The 21,214-nt window shown below is 39.9% G+C and overlaps 1 protein-coding gene across 4 annotated transcripts in view; it reads left to right on the top strand.

Moving 5' to 3' along the window:
* BSN (bassoon presynaptic cytomatrix protein) overlaps positions 1-21,214 on the top strand; it is a 344,713-nt gene that overhangs the window by 94,289 nt on the left and 229,210 nt on the right. For all 4 annotated transcript variants that reach the window (XR_013541776.1, XR_013541777.1, XM_078385504.1 and 1 more), the window contains exon 3: positions 5,102-5,938. Coding sequence is in view for 2 of the 4 variants with exons in the window: in XM_078385504.1 (XP_078241630.1) it covers positions 5,102-5,938 (837 nt within the window). In the remaining 2 variants the exon portion in view is untranslated. The remainder of the gene's footprint in view (positions 1-5,101; positions 5,939-21,214) is intronic.

Below are 21,214 nucleotides of genomic sequence, written 5' to 3'. Positions count from 1 at the left end.
TTTTGGCTTTGGCCAACCACTTCATTAGCTCTGGAGCTACTTGTACTTGTCCTCCGCTCTTCCTCAGTAGCATGTTGAATGCCTTCTGACCTTAGGGGCTCATCTTCCACTGTCATATCTTTTTAGCCTTTTGTTTCTGTTCATGGAATTTTCTTGGCAAAGATACTGGAGTGGCTTGCTCCAGGTAGATCGTATTTAGTCAGAAATCTCCACTATGACCCATCCATCTTGGATGTCTCATAGCTTCTCCTAATTACTCAAGCCCCTTCGCCACAACAAGGTAGGAGTCCATGAAGGGGCAACAGCTCAGTACCTGCCTTCAAATAAGAAAGATGGTGTAATATCCATGAAAGGAAAGGAACCCACTCTTCATTAGATATGCTTCTGGGGTAGTATTTTTTTCTTTAACATCAATAGCATGTATTGCTATCTGTTATTGACTAGTGAGATGAGGAAGCTACAGTGAATATGTCTACTTTATTCTGCATTTACTCGCCTATATTAAAGACACACAACTATAAATTTTATCTGCATTTTAGTGTGTTTTAATTTTGTACAGTATGCCAATAAAGGATTTTGTCTGTCTGTCAACTATAAATTAACATTGGTAGCTGGAATTATATTCTTTATAAACACTGCCTTTAATCAAAATGTAGCTATTTTGTTTTCACAGGATCTTTGGAAGTCATCTGCTATTGCATCTAAAGAAAGAAGAACTTGAGCATTGCTTTAAAGTCCTTAGCCTTGACTGTGTTTTAAAGCTCGGATGGGAAGTTGTGCTGAGCCATCAGTTCCATTCAGCATGGTCAATGTTAAGAGACTATACAAGTTATAGTTCAAAACATTTGCAACATTTTCTTTACTGTTGACTTAAAAGCTAGTTTTGGTGTCATCAGTATAGTGCTAAGTAAATACTGATGAACTCCATGATGCTTATTTCTGTATAAATGTGCTCAAATGTTTCCTTGAATCATGGAAATAAGATCTGCATTATTAAAATCATGTTTATGCCACTGCAAGAAACAAACAAATCTGCCAATAAAACTCTTCTGAGATTGATCGCATAGGGTAGAACATGACCAATACCTTCGTTGAAAATATTTCTTGAGCCCCTAGGGGTAAACTGTGCATCACACCCAAATGTAAGTAATGCAACTCCTTTGCCCCCTTTTCTTAAGAAAAATAGCTTTTTAAACATCTGCTTTTCAACAGAGAAGTAGCAAGTGGTACAGAAGTGCTTATCCTTTGCTCAGGAATTTATCTACATCAAATTCCCCCTTCTAGCTATTGTTCCAAATACCAGCAGGTATCTGATGATGATGTGGGTGTTGTTTCCCCAAATGCATGAGAACCTAGATTCTTGACAACACTTTTAGCGGGAACATTTAGTTCAATCTCCCCTGGTGGGTTGCTGTCATAGTATAGTCTGCAGCTTTCTCACTACTGTGTTTCCACGAAAATAAGACTGGGACTAATATTAATTTTTGCTCCAAAAATGTGATAAGGCTTATTTTCAGGAGATGTTTTATTTTTTTCATGTACAACAATCTACATTTATTCAAATACAGTCATGTGAACTTCTGGTTGCTGCACAATGGTGGAGGGTGGGGTTTCACTTAACTGGGGCTTATTTTGGTGGTAGGGCTTATATTATGACCATCTTGAAAAAATCATACTAGGGTTTATTCTCAGGTTCGGTCTTATTTTCTGGGAAACAGGTTAAGTAAAGCAGTTACTAACTGCTGTGTCAGTGTGGTTGGAAGCATTGCTGATAAGTGTGCTATTTCAAAGATTGGTACTGTTGGGCTACCAGTTGCATAGCAGATGCTCATGGCACACACATGTGATTACAAATTACAGGGATTTCTTTTCTTTTGCGAGTATCAAAGGTGAGGTTTTCTTGACAGGAGAGAAATAATGAAGCATTTATCCACTCAGGCTTTTCTTTCTTCTCTCACCATTTCAGAGGCAGTGTATTTGTTTTGCATTTTGTAACACTGTGAAAAGGGCAGATGGCGAGAAGTATAAAAAGCATACAGTTTGCCACTGGACTGTCACCTCCATATTACTGCTGGACTATTTTACTAATGCAGTATTGCAATTTGTCTGTGAAGAGTTTCAGTCATCCAGGTGAGGTTATCTGGAAGCTGACTCAAGAAAGAAGCCTTGTTGCCATGACTCAACTTCCAGATATTGAAATTTGTGTTTGTTGATTTTGCCAAATGAACTGGAGATGGAAGATTTCTGTTCTTGAAATAACATATGAATGAATGAATGAATGAATGAATGAATTTATTATGGTCAAAGACCAGCATCAAACAAATTTAACAGTACAAAACAAAACAGAGTGTTATGCCTAGTAAAAATAACATACAAAATAGCCTACATTTTGCAAACTGGTGTGAAAGACAATATGCAGTAGCATTCTCTAGCTCATTGACTGTACTTCTGCATTTATTGAGGACAAGAAAACCTCACGCTTCGGGTGGGACACTTTTATTTTTGTTGGTTGTGGTGATGATAAGGAAACTTTCCCTTCGCCTTAAGAGGCTTGTGAACACTGAATTACACATTCTTGGTTCTGTGTGCTGAAGAACCAGAAATGCAGTTTCTGAATAGAGTGGGCACATATTGGTGAACTGTTATTGAGAAAAACAGCTGCACAGATAGCCTTGCCTGCATACCTTAAGACTTTTTACCAACCATAACATTTCCATGAGCCTACAATTGTCATGCCCGAAGCATGTTGCATGACTCTTTCAGCATTCTGAAAATGAATTGATACTTCACATTGAGGTGAGTAATTGGGGAGGGTTCCAAGAAGATTGGTAGCATAGGATTGAAACAATACAGTTTGAGATGTGCTTGGTATTTGGGGGGTTAAAAAGCATCTAGGTGTCTTGCTGTCATGATAATTTTCTCAGAAGGAAGCCTGAAATTCTTAGTTACTGTTATAGTACTCTTTTGCAGATATTTCTTGGCCTTTTAGCCCTAGAGTAAAGAACTAGCTCGTTTTTGTGGAATGGTGATTATCCTGCAGCATGTTATACAGTATATTGGTGTTTTGTATTAATATTTGTACAGTCACATGGCATCCTGGGGATTCCAAGAATCAGAAGACTTGTAGCTGCTATAAAGCCTCTTTAATTAACTTGATTCAGATATTATTTGACAGTGGATATATTTCTCATGGGAAAAGTATTTCATTTGTTAGTGCTTAGCCAAGACATGCCACACGTTTCATTTTCTATCTGTCACTTACACATTTCTTGAATGTATTTCTTGCCTTTAGTGAACTGTGTGTCTAAGAAGCACCTAGCCCCCTTGGTTTGTGAGACTATAATGCTTAGAGTCTTTCAAAGCCCTTGAAAGGAAAGTATGTTAATAGTAGTTCTGTTTCCAATTGACATGGTCATTTACTGAATAGGTTTTCCCAGGCACTCTAATACACTGGATAATACTGAACTAGATTACTCCACTAAATGACTCATAAGCCAGGTAGCTAGCTTCTGGCTCTCTAGACCAGTGGTTCCCAACCTTTTTTGAGTTGTGACCCCCTTTTATAATAGCCAAGTAACCTGTGACCCTCCCCCCCACATTGGCGTAAAAAGGCATTTTTAATAGGGTAAAGTCATATATTCTGAGAAAGCAGAGGCTTCTTTCTCCCCCAAAGGGCCTGTTTCTCATACATACACACTAACTTTAATATTCCCACTCTGAAAGGTCAAGGAAGAAATTATTTAACACGGGCAATAACGCTTATAAGGCAACCCATGACCCCAGCAAAAAATATTTTGTAATCCCCTTGGGGGTTGCAACCCCCATGCTGGGAAACACTGTTCTAGATATATTGTTGGATTACAGTTCCTGTCAGTACTTGTCAGCATAGGCATTGGTGAGGGATCATGGGAACTGAAATCCAATGGTATCTGAAGGGCCACCGTTTGCTCATTCCTGCTGTAAGTGCTCCCCTTGAGCACACATTGGGCCGCCACTGCCTTTGTTCTTGAACCTCTAGTTTGGATGTGGGATGTACTCATATTATTAGAGCGCTATGTGGAATGATGACTTTATAGGGGAACCATAGATATAGCTGTTGTAAGGATAACATGATTTTTCACAAATAATCTTGTCCTCAGTTGAAAGGGGTATCTCAAATTTGTCAGTCTTTGTGAGATATTTTTATCTGGCACAAGAATGAAATAGCAGACTTTTTTTGTCAGCAGCAACTTTAGTAGAAAATTTATATTTTTTCATTTAAAAATATGTATTATGAGTACAAAACCTTTGCACATAAACTTTTATTTTGCATTGATGATTACTTTGCACCAAATTCATGTTTTTATGCAAAGTACCAGACTATTAGTACAGAATACATGTTGTTTTTCTGTAAAAAAAAAAAACTCCAAGAAAAATTGTTTGCAAAAAAGTCACAGAATAGTGGTGGGAAAGACAGACTCTTATAATATTGTTAAGCAGGGAGAAAAGACATTTTTGGTTCTCATCAGCAAAAACAAAATGAACAAGATTTACATCTCCAGGGTGCTATGCTTTGTATGGTTGTGGCAGATTGAAAATAAATCATACAGTGCAGCTCCTGAAATGCTCAGGCTGAGATCACTGACAAATATGAATCAGATCATGGAAACAAACTTGTGCTGGATAAGTTGCAGAAATAGGTACTATATTTCACAGAGAATGTGAAATAGTTGATAAATGAGTCACTTACCGTATTTTTCGCACCATAAGGCGCACTTTTTTCCCACAAAACAGGGGGGTGGAAAGTCTGTGCGTCTTATGGAGCGAAGAAAACAGATTATATTTTCCTGTTTTCTTCTCCTAAAAAATTGGTGCGTCTTATGGAAAGGTGCGTCTTATGGAGCGAAAAATACGGTAATTTTATTAAAATACCACTCTGGTGAAGGAGGCTATAGATGAGTAGTAATCCTGTTTCTGTAAATGGTTTTGCTCACTGGGTAGAATGTAATATAAAGTATTCAGTTGTATTTGCATTGTTAATTAACTGCTAGGTAGAAACTGCTGTGGTGAAACTATGCAATCTGCTTTGATTAACTTTTTTTCTTTTCTCTTTTTCTTCTAGGTGAAAGAATGGTTATGTCTAAATTGTCAGATGCAGAGGGCATTGGGGATGGACATGACAACAGCACCCCGCTCCAAAAGCCAGCAGCAGCTACACTCCCCTTCACTTTCCCCTTCTCATTCCCCAGCCAAACAGCCACAACCACAGCCCCAAGGATCAGAGAAACAACCAGGAACTATGCAGCCAAGCCCCAGGTCACATGCTGGTGTCATGCAGCCAGAAAGCTCCAAACCACCCCCAGTTTCAACGCAGAGGGAACAACACAGCCAAGTCCAGCCAAAACCTGCTGCTCCTCCTCAGGAAGGGGTGAGGTCTTCCCCTCAGCATCAACAAGCAAAGCCTTCGTCCACTGATCAGAGAAAGACTGTGGGAGACTCCCCAGCTAAGACTGCAGCCCCTCCGCCCAGCACTGGGGTCCAGGAGCAACCCCAAGAAGGCCTCACTGGGAAGCTTTTTGGCTTTGGAGCTTCTCTCTTGACCCAGGCAAGCACACTTATGTCTGTCCAACCAGAGGCCACCCCACAGAGTCAGCAGTCCCCTGGCAAAGTGCCTCCAAAAATTGTCTTCAGTGATGCCAGCAAAGATGCTGGTCTTAAAGCCCCAGGCACTGTACCTGGAATGCAGGGTAAAGCTGGAACTGTCCCAGCTGCAAAGCAAGTGAAAGTGGAACAAGTAATCAAGCCAAAGGAAGTGCCGAAAGAAAGGGTCTTGTGCCCCCTCTGCAAAGCGCAACTCAACGTTGGTTCTGGAGAACCCTCCAATTATAATACCTGTACAACCTGTAAGCAGCAGGTCTGCAACATGTGTGGATTCAATCCAACACCTCATCTAGTGGAGGTAAGGGGGTTTCTCATAGCTCATCTTTCTAATTATTCCAACTTGCCCTATGTTGAAAAGGAGTGTTTTTCCTGTGATGAGCAGGATGGAATTTTTTAATTTTTTTGGAATACAAATCCCAAAATTCTCCATTCTGGGAATTCTCCTTGATAGACAAGCACATTACAAACACCTAAGGGTGACTTACCTTGGAGAAAGTCCTCAAACAGAAGGCTTTGAGGTTAGACAGCCTAGCTTTGTCTAGATTCTTGTTCAGAAAGAAGATTTCTTATTACCATCACTTTCCCCTCAGTTTTGTTGGGCAGAGGTGGCTGAAAGCAATGTGATTATGTTTTATGCTGTGAAAGGGTGTTGATCCTATGAGAAGCAGCAGAACTACATTGAGCAAGTAATATCCCTGCCTTCTGAGCCCCAAAGCATGAAGGTAACATCGCTAGAAATAAATGATTGTTTTGGTTCTGGTTGCAGTTTGGCTCCAGTTGGTTTGGATAACCAGATGAAATGGCAGAGTGTTTTACTATTCTCTTGGACAGATCCTGGCAATAATTCTCTGGCTGCTACAGAGATAAGAGAATAGTGGCATGTCTGTCAAACACAAGGAGGCTGTTTGGTTTGTGAGCCTTTGTTCTTCTCAGTTGGGGAAGAAATGCAGTAAGTAGGAAAGGTCTGAAGTTGTACATAGGCTTGTGCCGCCACACTGCCAACATGATCTTCAGGAAGAAATGAGTGCTGAGTGTTCATTTTAGATAGTTTAAAAGAAAGATAGTAGTAAATAAGTCAGCCATTACTTGATAATGAATAAGGTATTTCATCTTTAAATGCAAATATGACTTAGAATACCTGGATATGCTTGAATGATGTACTGATGCTTCCAGTACACCATGACATGCAAATTGTGAGGGGAAAAGAGAGGACCATAATTGTAATCTTTAGCTGAAAAATGTACAAGTGCTTTTCCAGTTCTGCTAGATTGTGATGCCTTGTTGTCTCTTAAAGTTGGATAGAGCAACTGATAGAATGGAATGGAGTTGATGAGGGCCATGGTGCACTACAAGCTCCAGTACTGTGAATATCATCAAGAGGTATGAATAATGTCATCTCCTAGGTGAATGTCAGATCACCAGAGCATTAATGGAATCTTGATGCTTGAGGCGATGGATTATCAGGAACTGAGCATGTGGCTTGGGTCACTGGCACAGTCTATAGATCAGGTTGAGAAACTTGGGACTTTTTCAAGTTTATATAGATGTTCTCTCTCACATTAGTTTAAACTTCTCTGATTTAACTCTAATTGATGCTGCTGAACAGCTGTCACATTCTACATAGCATAATAGTTCTGGATTTCTCTGGTGAAATTGAAATGGCTGTGTAGATGTCATCTTGCCAATAAAGTAGCAATACCCTACAGTTGTGGTTGCCCTTCAGTGTCCCTCACCATTGCCTGTGGTTGGCTAAGGTTGACCGAAGTTTCAGTTCAGTGATATATGGAAGGCAACACATTGCCTTCTCCCTTTCATATATTTTAACTGGTGAAATAGGATGTGTGAAAATTGAGGCATGGTCAATAAATATAGAACTGCACCTTAAGTTCAAACTGGATGAGACACTGAGTTTGCAATTTGAAGATGATTCCATGTTTGTCCTCCGGCAGCTCAGTTTCCACAGAGTCCCATATCTGGGTAGTGTTGCAAATTAAGACCATGTTTACCTCCCAATTGCCAACCATAAAACAAAGCATGTTAATTTCCCGAGTATGCAGATGATAAAAGCTAGTGCTAGGTCTCTGACAGTTTAAGGAACTCATGAACTGCCTATTCCACCTAGTTTAATGCTTGTACTAAAAGGGTTAATATGGAGGATTGTGAAGACAAACTATGGAAAGCCTCACTTACTGTTTATCCGAACTGCAGTGAAACCTCTTTCTTCAATGTGTCTTGGAGGAAAGAAATATTTGTATTACTGGAAATTTGGATTTACGCTAAAGTGTACAATTAGACTGCTTTTAAGTTGGAAAGAAACAGTAGATTTTAAGGAAAGTAGGATAAGTGCTTTTATAATATAGACTCTTCTGTGCGTAATTTGAACATATTGATACATTTTCTGATATGGTGGTAGTTGAGTTTATTTCACAGAGCTATTATTCGGTCTGATTTCAGCAGTGCAGAATAACACTAGGGATCAATCCTAGTTCTTGCTGCTCTAGGGAGTGATATTGATGATGATGAGATAGCACTGAACCAGCATAAAAAGATAGTGTTGTGAGGTAAGATGAAGCACTGTGGCTAACATGTCTGTTACTTAGACAGAACATAAAATCTAGTCACTGGTTACTTGCACTACTGTAATTCCAAGTTGCATAAATCTCTCTTTTGCCCATTATACCCTACATTTTCCAAAAGAATGATAGAAAGCTATCTTGAATTCAAGTTTATATAGATGTTTCTCTCACATAAGTTTAAACTTTATTTAACTCTAATTGATGCTATTGAACAGCTGTTACATCCTACATAGCATAACAGTTCTGCTTTTCTCTTGTGAAACTGAAATGGCTGTGTATATGTCATTTTGCCATCAAAGTGGGAAGACCAATGGAGGGATATATATATATGTACTCTTTATATACTTGTGCTTGTGGAAATCCAAGAATCTACTTATTTCCACAAGTCAAACCCTATTTCAGAATGCTAAATTAAACACAGGTACCATGTTGAGACACTCTGTGTACCCAAAGGAAATTGCAAACATTTATTTTTAAGTATCCTGGACTCTTTTAATGGGTACATTCATCCTTGTGTTTGTTCTAGCAAAAAGGGCCAAATGGTATAATTTTGTGAATTAGATCAGAAGTGTTCTCTGCATTTAAAAATCATTTTCATGTGTTTGCATAAAGATGTTAGCGATAGCTGGTGTATAAGATACATTAGTGGAGCAAGAGAGAATAACATATGAAATATTTTAGAACAAGGTCCACATCAATTGCTTATGGCTGAACCCTTGAATCAAATCCAGAGCTGCAGCATAAATTGGAACAATCCACAAGCTCCATAGTTCAAGAGAGGAATTGGAATAGTAAAGTGGTGATCTATGAAGGATTAGCTTTTGGTTTAAATGGGGGCGAGAGTGCCAGAGAAAAAAGGAGAGGAAATGGTGCACTTCCCTTTTTTGGAAGGACATCCTAATTCAAGCTAACTAAGGTTAGGGAAACAAGGGAAACAAGGCTTCCCCCTTACCTCTTGATAACAAAAGCAAGATGAGAGCCAAGAGAGAAATACGAGAGGAAAATAAAGTGTCATCAGCAACCTTATGAATATCAATTGAGGTTGAAGGAAGGTCAGACTAAATCAGAACAGGTAAAGAATATTCCTGGAAACATCAGAAGGTTCTTCTCTTGCTATCAACTCCTTCCCAGGCAAAAACAGGTATCTTCTTCATTGTAATCTGCATTGCATTCAGTCACCTCCAGCCAAAAATGGAGAGTAATGTTATGGGGAACACATTACAATAGAAGACAGGTTTTCCACCTCCCCAAATTAAATGGACAGACTTATATCCTATAAGAATTTCCATGACTGGGAAACACATGGCATACATTAAAAGCCACAATCAATCAAACAAGAAAGCATAGCATGCAGAGTGGAAGCAGCTATACTAACCATTTCCCGAGATTGAAATCCAGAACTACAATGGTCCCTAGCAGAAAACAAACTAGATACGTGTATATGTTGCTGAGTACCATGGGGCTTTGAAATTACTGCCCAAATATTTGAAATAGAGTGCTATGCCACAATTTAGGTTGTTTCTGAAAGCCAAACTATAGGTGGAATAAATACATGTTTGCCTCTAATATTCAGTGTTCTGTTTTAATACAAATATTATCAGCAGCAGTTTGAGACTGTGATAATTAATAAGACCAATGTAGGCATGGAGTAGGAACATAACTTTCAGCAGTCTGGAGGAAACGTCCTTTTAAACTACATACTATAAGATTTGGTGGTAGTAATGAAGAATCTTCCATTTGTCCCAGGAGAGTGAAGGCATAGATAAGGCATTATATGAAGATACTTACATGTGTGATTGTGTTTAAGCATGGTTCATTGTAGACAAGAGCTTTAGCAATAAAAGTGAAAGTAGAATTAAACTGTCAAGTTTACTAATCTGACAAGTCTACTGAAGAAACTGAGAAAGAAAAGAATAAAAACTTAGACTGTTTGCTAGTCAGATTTTTTATATATATAATTTCATCAGCAGTTCTCTAGCAGGTTCAAATTAACCATCTAGCAGGATAATAATTGCTTAGAATATTTTGTTTTACATATGTGTGTTTTCCTTTTGGCCTGTGGTGGAAGAGAAACGGTGTGGTGCACTGGTTAGAATGTTAGACTAGGTCACAGGAGGGCCAGGTTCAGACATTTGTTCCACCATGAAATTCCCTCGGTGCTTGTGACGCAGTCATATCCTGATCTGCCTCACAGCAGAGGGGGTAAGGAGAGCCATGTGCCACACCTTGAGCTCATTCAGGGGAAGACGGGATATAAACAAATAACTAAATAGGCAAGCAAGCACTGGTGTTGCACAGCCAGAAGGGATCGACTCTGATGTATCATTTTACGTATTTTGAAAGGTAAGAGCTCAGAGGTGTAGTATATCTGACCTAGACTGGAGAACCAGTATTTCTTCTGCTGCCAAAATCTCAAATTGGCAAGAACAGTGATGAATTCAGCGCTCTTACACAGCATTGTAAAATGTATCTGATAAGATTTAGAGCACAGTCACCGTATTTGTGTAGGAGTTTGCCTCTTACTTATCTTGTTTCGTATGTTTATATCCCACACTTTCCCCAAGGAATTCAGCACCAATTGTGTCATCTCAGTGGCTGAAATCCTCTTGTGCAACTTTACATTGTACAAACAGGATGATATCATCATATGAAGACCAGAATGTTTAATTTAAATTAATTGACAACTTTATATCTCCGTCCCCCTTTTCAGATTCTGAGGCTCCCTTTTACCCCGGGGAAGCCTTTGGGAGCCCTGGGAAGGGGAGGAGGAGCCAAAAATCACCATCAGATTGCTGCCACTGGGATCGGGCTTTCCCCCCCCCCCCCCACATCCCACGACTTCCAAAGGCTTCCCCAAGGCAAAAGGGAGCCCTTAGGGAGCCTCGGAACTTGAGTGGAGAAAGGAAGCTTTCAATTACCTTAAATTAAATATCTCAATATGTGGCATAAATTATGCCAAGAGGATTCCAGGCTATATGTCTTAGTTACAACCCCATAGGGCTATTCAGGCTGGAAGATTATTATTGGCCGAGGGTTGTGCAGTGTTTTTCTTAGGTAAGGAGAGATTTAGCCATAGGCTTCTTTGGTCTAAATCCAACAGTCTCAGTTGTGCTATATGATGCCACCGCATCTCTGGAGTACTCTTTCTGTAGAACATAGGATCCTGTTTTATTTATGCCAGTTAGAGCCATATGGCCCCTTGCTAAAATAAAAAATTAATGTTCAACAAACAGCTCTATCTACGTATGTAGCTGCCTTTCATGCTAATACAAACAATGTAGCTACAGTTGTGTGCATTTTTCTTTTATTTATAAGTAGTGCCTATCTACAAGCTAAGGTTAATTATAAACTGATAAATAATAAACTACAGACTACAGTGTACATTTTCTGATCCAAAAGAAAGGAAAGGAATATTCTATTGTTGTGATTTTTTTAAAAATTATTTTTTTTCACATCACGCTAAACAGACTAAATAAATAAATATTTGCTGTTAAAACAAACCTCTTGAGGGGTGCAGAAGCAATAGTTTTCTATTTGGTTTGGCTACTGATGTCAATATTTTTAACAAGCAATCAAATTTGATTTTAATTGTTTTAGGAAGGTAACCATGTTTGCCTATTGAAACAAGGACAAGGAGGAGCCTTGCAGCACCTTAAATGCTAAAAGAACAATGGTCAGGTTTGAGTATGTGGATGTTGAATTCAGAGTTCAAAAGCCCTACTGGCTCACTGTGGGCAGGATGAAAAATAAGTGTTCTTGGGAAGCAGATCGATCCTTCTTTTCTTCTAAACTGAAGGAAGATTATCATGTGAATGTGATGCATGATGAGATAGGCTCTGGCCAAGTCAATTTCCTCAAAATTATGACACCTTTCAAAATATGTAGTCACGGACACAATCCTTTGAGTCTGCTATTGTATCATGTTCTAATACTGTACAGAAACTGTTGAACCTTGTTGGGTGGTTTCCTGAAAATCTCCACACCCTTTTAAAACTCTAGCTATTCAAAACTGGAGTGTGGTTATCGTCTTGATGTTTATTTCACTGTTGGAAACTACCCAGAGTAATGGCAGGGCCACTAGATGGAGAGGTATTGAGATAGATAGATAGATAGATAGATAGATAGATAGATAGATAGATAGATAGATAGATAGATAGATAGATAGATAGATAGATAGATAGATAGATAGATAGATAGATAGATAGATAGATAGATAGATAGATAGATAGATAGATAGATACTTTTTAAAAAAACAAGGTGGTGCACTACTGTGGAATGGGTACCCACTGGAGGGGCAGAGCGCTGAATCTTGGATCAGTTGTTTGACCAGGAAACAAACCACGCCGAACAGCTAACTAGAGATGGTTTCACCTATCTCCAGTCATAAGCTTTCAACAACTGCAGCCCACTTCATTGGATGCATCTGATGAAGTGGGCTGCAGTCCATGAACACGTGTGTCAAATAAAATCATTAGTTCTATAGTGTCAAAGGTCTCTGTTATCTTTTTCTGTAGTAGAGTATATCCCCCTGGAAATTTCTTTTTGTGCTGTTTGAAATTTAGACTTAAATCCATAGCTGAAAAGTTTTAAATATATTGATTGATGTACATTAATCTTGCATAAGTTGCATTTAATTCTTATTGCACTGAAATGGTATCTAAGAACTGTGTTGAATCAGACCAAAGGCCTGCCTAGTCTGCCATTTTGTTCCCACTGTGACCAAACAGATGCCTGTGGGGAGTCTAGAGGCAGAATGCAAGCATACACCCATTCATGTTCTCCAGCAATTAATATTCTAAGGCATACTGCCTTTAATTTTGGCTGGGGTGTGGCAATGACGATCCATTTCACTTTCTATAACTTTCACATTTTATCAAGTACTGTACTGATTTATTCTGTCCTGTTGCATTAGTTACTAGTTTAATAGTCCATGTGAAAGTTCATATTATATTTGCTTGTTTGTTTGTTCGTTTGTTTAATTTATATACCACTCCTTTAATGCAAGCACTATTCTGGGCAATTTACAGACTTAGGAACTAAAACCACACAAGCCTCCTTGTTTTGTTTGTTATTTCCCCAATATACACTTTTTGCAGCCACTTTCCCCACTTATATTTTAGGTAAACTTTCTCCTAAAATATGCATTTCTTCCACAAAAGTTGCAGATTATAAATACTCTAGGATAGTTGTGTCTGGTTTACATGTTAGTTCAAAAAATGTGAGTGAGATCAGTCTGCTTTAAAATGCAGGCCACATACACAGTGTGAAGAATTGCTTTCTTTTTTGTGTCCTGGATCCTATACCATTTGGCTTCATTGGTAATCCTGTATGCAAATTTTGTGAGAAAAACGTATCTCTGTCTACTTTCCAGAATGTGTAATACTTAGTACATTTCAATTTTTAAAGTACATTTCAGCAACGAAATGAGCACAGGGGATAGTAAAATATTACGTATAACAACCATCAAGCAGCACAACAATTCTCTTGTAAATGTTGTTCAAGTGCATCAATGGAAATTTTCAGAAAGCAATGAAACCTGTCTATAAGAATTCAGTAGCTCTTGACTTCCTATAAACAATTTAAAGTACAACATCACTACTAGCTGAAGGAATTGCTGAAGTCTTTTGCCAGGAACTGCTTAGGAGCTGTCTGCTCCACTCTCCACAAGAATCTAAGACTTTCTGCCAGGTAAGAATAATGCATGTCTCCAGCATAAGTCACAAGAAACTAATGCACTTCACACATCAGATGTTTATGATATAGTGGATTGTGGATTAACCAGAGATAATATGCTGGACATAAGGAATCCTGCCTTACCTGAAATATTAAACTGAATGATATGTTTGATCTCTTCCAAATCAGTTTTTGCAGTATTTGTTCAAATCTTGATCATTTTATTTCGCTGGAGACGAAAGGACTTGTATTGCCCACTTATTTTGAATCTAGTAAGTAAATTGTTCCTCAGCACTATTTTAGCACATCCCTGTAAAACAAATAACATTTTATATAGATAAATGATCAAGAAAGAGAGAAGGGTCTGTAGGAGGTTTTTAAAACCTGAGGTTGTGTTGGAAGAAGCAGAGACACAGATCACAGGTCTCTGTTTCTGCAAGAGTGTTCTACTTCAGCTCATTTCTTCCTAAGTTGTTCTAGCTCTGCAGTCATGGAGGTCAGTAAATATATTTCCAGAGGTCTGAACTATTGATGAAGAAGAACCCAGCTGGAATTGTTGACAGTCAATGCAAACAGTTCTCCCAATGTAAGGTGGGGGGAGGTTTCTCTTCTAAGTAGTGTTGTGCTCTGATGGGTTGAATAAAAAGTATATATTTTCAGCAGGCTCTGTACATGATCAAAATTGTAAGACCTGACTCGTGAGAATGACATTCTACTCTGTGAAGCAGAAGATTTCTGGGAGACACTGTCATGCAACAATCACATTTGGAAGCAGCAAAAGAAATGCCAAGTGAAATGAAAGTGAAATGAAAGAGCCTTAGCCTGGAAGGTAGAGCAGGATTGAAAGTAGATGTGACATACAGGATTTTAGCCAAGAGCATTGCCTGAGCTTATTTCACAGGAGTGATGAACTGTGTGCAATATACCTGCTACTGTTCTTCCGGAAAAACAAAATTATGATTGTGTTGGCAAGAAGAGCAGTTCCATGGGTTAACTGATAACTTGAAATAATCCCAGAGTCTCTCTTGTCTATCAGTAAGTCTTTGGTTGATATTATCATCCAGGATAACTTGGTCTTCCCACCTTTTACTAAAGCCATGGCATATCTGACTGCCCTAGAATAGGGCAAGCAGTCTGATGCTCTCAAGGTATTTTCAACTGCAAGTCCTGGAAGCTTCAACCATCATGATCAGTGGTCAGGAATTATATGAGTTGTCAGGTCAAAATATCTGATGCATGAACAGCTTCCTACAAGCCCTATAGTCATTTATAGATCTCTAGGAGTTGCTTTGTTTACAAGCTTTATTCATCTGCATAGCTTCCATGCTCCATATACACAAAAATACTTCCGAGTTGTTGAAAACATGTAACTTCTGTTATAGGCACATTATCTTAATTATACAGAGATCAGTCTTACAACTATAACACACTATAGGGATAAACTATAGAAACCCATTTTTGCGGTGTATGAAAGGATGCAGGTATGACTGTCCTCAAAAATTCTTACAACTATGAAAAATTGCGAACAGAAGTCTATCCAAAAGCAAAACCTAAGTTGTAGAATTAGAAGTTGTAGTCAGAATTTAAATTTTAAAAACCCTTTTAATTTTAATGTAAGCTTTTATTGTCATGTACATTTCATCAGACATATGGAAACAGAATGAAATTTTGGATGAAATATCAGTTTCACAAGTAGAATATTCTAAATATTTATTGGCTAAATACAGTGATTAGATCTATGTTTTAGGGTTCAGCTGAAAAAATACCTCCAGGAAACAGAAAACAGACACCAGGTCTGAGCAAAGATGGGGGGAGGAGGGAAGAAGAGAGAGAAGGGGTGGGGGTGAGGTTTGAAAACTTGGGATTCAGTTAGAAGGGGAGGAAAATAATATATAAAAGTAAATATAAGAGTGAAAGGAGATAACAGAGGAATCACATCTGTTAATTTTGAGAATATTGACAGTTTTTACCTTTGAGCCTTGTGATGAGAGATGGGCTTGGTAGTTGTAAAGAAAATAACAGTGGCAGTGAATAACACCAGAAGTATTACATTTGGTAATGACTTAAAATAGTGGTCCCCAACCTTTTTAACCCTGCAGACTGGTTGGGGAAGGCGGGGCACTCCCGCACCCATACACATGCGCGAAGGAGCAGGCGCTCTCTCTGTCTCTCTCGTTCTTGTGCATGAGTGAAGGAGTGGGAGGGTGCTCGTGCAGGCATGTCCACTCGTGCACATGTGCAAAGGGTGTTGTGGTGCTTGCGGGCACTTGTGCACATACTCAAAGGGGTGGGAGAGTGGACACATGGGCACAGGCACATGTGTACATGCACAAAGGGGAGAGAGTGTGGGTGGGGGGAGGTCTGTCTCTGCACACCAGTCTGGCTCAGCCACAGACCGGCTGGGAGTCGGGGACCTCTGACTTAAGAAACCTAAGCTTATATTAAATTCGTTTATATGTGTGTCCATGATGGTATCTGTATGTGCCTGATATCTATGTTATAATAACAGTAATAATCTTAGAATGCAGAGATGGAAGGGACCTATGGATCATTGAGTCTAGACCCTGTCAAGGGGGCATAGTCGGGAATCAAACTCCCAACATCTGGCTTCGCAGCCAGATGCTCAAACAACTGAACTATCCAGCAGTTAGTATCTAATATGTATGGTGTGTGGTGTATATATTTCTCTCAATTTTTTGCATTTGCCTTCCACTGTAAGCAACTGAATTTTGCTGGCGTAGTAAATTACAGTTCTCTGTAAACAGTCAGAAAATTTTCAGTGGGAATCCCTATTGCTTTTACTAAGGTGGAAAACTCTTAAGCAAGCAATTCCTTTTTTGGTTGTTGTGGGTTTTCCGGGCTGTTTGGCTATGTTCTTAAGGTTTTTCTTCCTAACGTTTCGCCAGTCTCTGTGGCTGGCATCTTCAGAGGACAGGAGTCAGAACTCTCTCTGTGCTCTGGTGCAGTTTGTTGGATAGTTGAGTACATAGCTGTGGGATCAGCTTTTGTCCTTTTCAGGAAATTGGGGGGTTATGGTGATCAGGGTTTTTTGTTGTGGGTGCATTGTTGTGATAAGGGGGAGAAATGATATGTCACTGTGATTGATGGGTGTCGTTAGCTTGTCTTTTGTGTGCAGTGATCACCGGTCCTTGTGTCTGGGTAGAGATGGTTGACCTTTTTCAGGCTGCATTTTTCAGTGCTAGGAGCCAGGCTTTGTTGAGTTTTAAACTTTTTTCTTTTTTGTTGAAGCTCTGCTGGTGTTTGTGGATTTCAATGGCTTCCCTGTGCAGACATAACATAATGATTGCTGGTATTGTCCAATACTTCAGTATTTTGAAATAGAATTTCATGTCCCGCTTGTTTTAGGGCATGTTCAGCTGCTGCTGATTTTCCCGGTTGTTTTAGTCTGCAGTGTCTCTCATGTTCTTTGATTCTGCAAAGCAAAGCATTGTGGGCAGTTTACAAGTTAATTATGCAAGCTACACATTGCCCCCCCCCCAGAGAGCTGGGTACTCATCTTACCGACCTTGGAAGGATAGAAGGTTGAGTCAGCCTTGAGCCGGCTACCTGCGATCGAACCCCAGGTTGTGAGCACAGTTTTGGCTGCAGTACAGCAGTTTAACCACTGCACCATGAGGCTTCTTTCTTCTGGTGTGAATGCTGCGTTTTGTAGTTCTAATATACAGTGGTGCCTCGCATTGCAACGTTAATTCGTTCCGCAAAAACTGCTGCAGAACGAAGACGTCGCAATGCAAAATAAAAAAGTCCATAGAAACGCATTAAAACACAATTAATGCATTCCTATGGACTTAAAACTCACCGTTCAGCGAAGATCCTCCATAACGCGGCCATTTCTGGTGCCTCTTAAGCGAGGAATCCGTCCCAGAAAACAGCGGGTGGCCATGTTTTTTTCTGGCAGCCATTTTGAAACCGCCGATCAGCTGTGCGAAAATGGTTACTTTGCGATGATCGGTCATCGCAAAGCGAAAATACCCCATAGGGAACATCGCAAAGCGATCGCTTTTGCAATCGCAAAATGTTTGTCGCAAATGGATTTCGTCGCTAAACAGAGCAATCGCTATGTGAGGCACCACTGTATACCTGGCCATAACTGCAAGGTATTCGGTATACTCCTGCAGTGGTGAGGGGGTCCCTTTTGTCCTTTGCTGACCGTAACATTTGTTGTATTTTTATGGTGGGCCTGAATACCATTTGTAGGTTGTGTTTTTTCAAATGTTTCCCCAGGTGGTCCATGACCCCTTTGATGTATGGCAGAAATACTTTGTTTGTGGGTGGCTGTTTTTCCTCTTCAGTTTGGTGTTTTCTTGGTTTGATGGCTCTTGTGATTTTATTCTTGGAATAGCCATTTGTCTATAGGGCCCAATTCAGATGGTTGAATTCCTTTTTTAATATTTTGACTTGTTCTCTTGCTGTAATAGCATGTTGGTTCCAATGCCAGGAGCATAAAATGTTGGTGAACAAATTTGGTCAGGTACCAATTTGCTCTACCTGCATTTTGGTGCTCTAGGAGTTTCCCCCCCGCCCAGTGTTTTTATTTTCCTTACTAGTTTTTGCTCTTGGAACAAATGAGCACCATTCAGCATAGAAAGTGGCCTGTCGCTATTATAACTCATTCTTTCCCAGCAGGAAGCTCTGCATGTTTTAGATCAGTGGTCCCCAAACCTTTTGGGATCACAGACTTGTTGGGAGGTGCAGGCTCCATGCATGGGGAGGCAGGGGCACCCCTGTGCTCATGGGTGGTCGTGTCACACTCACGGGGGAGCGTGTCGCGCTGTCGCAGGTGCAACACACCCGTCTGTGACACACCTGTCTGTGAGTGCAACATGCCCCTCCGCGAGTGCGACACGTCCACCGTGTGGGGGCGGGAGATCTATCTCCGCGGCCTAGTTCCAGGAAGCCCGCAGACCTGGGGTTGGGGACCCTTGTTTTGACAACTTATATCATCTCTGACTATCCCTAGCCATTGGCTGTGCTTTCTGGGGTTTGCAGTTGTTGTAGTCCAGAACATTTGGAGGGCACCATGTAGGGGAAGTCCACTCTAACTCATTCCTTCTTTGCTGGATGGTGCTGATGTGGTCAGCCATACACAGCCACAGACTTGGAAACTTCCCGTCATCATTGGAGCAGTTCACTTCTTCAGATACTTACTGAACGGAGAGTTTTGTACTGTATATGAAGTAACTGGAAATGAATATGTGAAGTGATGAGAGCAGTATGTTCATAGATTTAAGTGGTTTGTGTGAGAAAGAAATACATAGGTAAATCTAAATCCCTTGCCTTCGCTACTCTATACATAAACATCTTTAGCAGCTGCATATTCACACCCCAAAGGAGATTTTCACAAGTTTTTCCTCCCTTGGCAACCTCTTCAGCTGTTTAGGTCTCTGGGGAGACCATTTCAAGCAGTAGAAACAGACCCGTTTCAGGCTTGTTTTCCCAAACCTTTTCCCCAGGGGAAAAATCTATGATAACTCTACAGCTGTGTGTATCAATGCTGAACTAATAAAAGGCAACACCCCACTTAATTTAAATGGTGAAACTTTTTTTTTATTATGTTACCGTTTTATTTGCCGTTTGTGCAATAGATCAGCATGCAAAATCAATAGACAAAGGGAAAAAAACAGAGCTTGGTTAGCTCTAAGAGCTTGGGAGAGAAAGCATTACTATAATGGTGCATTTAATATTTAGTTAGCAAAACTGATGCATTCCTTTCCCAGAAGATTTATAGTTCATATTAAATTAACAAAATGGTGATGGAGAAGATTAAGTAATATCAACAGTGGGATGATCAGATGAACAACTTAATGTGAAAGAAACACCAGAGAAAAGGATAGCCATGAGGAGCTTATATGCCACCCCATAGTGCTAAAGCACTCTCTAGTTGGTTTACAACATAATTATACAAACAACACTTTGCTCCCCAGCGAGCTGCATACACATTTTACCAACTTTGGAAGGATGGAAGGCTAAGTCAACCTTAGCTACCTGAATCTATCCGTACTGAACTCGTGTCAGGAGCAGAGGCTTGACTGCGGTAGTTCAGTTCAACCACTGCAACACAGGGGTCCTACATGTACAACTTTCTTTTGAAGACATAGCTGAAATTTGTAGAGCCCTGAAGAAAATAAATTCCTCCTTGATAGAAACAGAAAATCTTCTTGTCTTAATGGTTGCTTAAATGTAGAGCAGTTCTAGTTTTTGAAAACGAATTATTTATTAATTTATTTAAAATATTTTACCCTGTCTTTCTCCTTGAAAGGATCCAAGGTGGCTTACAACAATTGAAATACAATATTTAAAAGCTAAAAACAGTGAATATACAAATATTTAAAAGGAATTAGACAAGTATTATATTGAAAATTGTTAATAAAATCAATACTAAAAACACATTTTAAAACAACAGAGCACAACAATCCATTTAAAAAAATCCTCTCAGGCTGCTAATCACTATGGAAAAGCTTGCCTGAAGAGAAAGGTCTTTGCCTGCTTGCAGAAGGACAGCAAAGATGGGGCCAGCCTAGCTTCCTGTGAGAAGGAGTTCCAGAGTCTGGGAGCAGCCACAGAGAAGGCCCTCTCCCAAGGCCCCAACAAGTGTGCCTGTGAAGTTGGTGGAACCAAGGGAGAGGTTTCCCCCGTCATGTTCCCGCCTGTCTCTTGGTTGTTTCACCACGCAAAGGCACAAGCTACGTGTCATTCAGCTGCCACCAGCTGATTACATCAAGTTTGTTCGCTATTAATGACAGATGTCCAGGCAACGTGTCATTTAAGAACCAAGTAGAAATTGTTTATTGCTACGGGTGCTAAAGGTCCAGTCAATGTCACTAACTCTCAGCTAAAACAACCTTCTCTCTTCACTCTCAACCGCCTCCTCTTCTCCTCTCTCTCTCTCCCTCCTGTTCTTCACCCCTACTTAACTCTGCCCCTCACCAACTCCCATTGGTGCATGCAGATCTCAACATAAATATTTATGAGCAGGGTGAACGCTACACCCTCCAATGATCTTAATGTTTAGACAGGCTCATAGAAGGAGATGCCGTCTTTTAGATAGATTGGACCCAAGCCATTTAGAGTTTTATAAAATTCTGACTCTTCTCATCATTTAAACAAAAATATTGAAGAACTAAGGGGCAGATATAGTTCGTGCTGTTTTATGCCATGTACTGCGTTAGCGTTACGATTACTGTACCCTCTAATTTTCAGCACCACTTTGTGGGGTTCTGCCCAATGTGATTGCTGCACGGAGGAGGAAGAAAGTTGTGTGGAAGGAAGCAGAGTTGTGCACCTGGGTGTACACGCCGAGCTTA

Source organism: Pogona vitticeps, chromosome 2 (assembly GCF_051106095.1).
Source record: "Pogona vitticeps strain Pit_001003342236 chromosome 2, PviZW2.1, whole genome shotgun sequence".
Lineage (NCBI taxonomy): Eukaryota > Metazoa > Chordata > Lepidosauria > Squamata > Agamidae > Pogona > Pogona vitticeps.
This window is presented reverse-complemented; position numbering and strand designations above follow the sequence as displayed.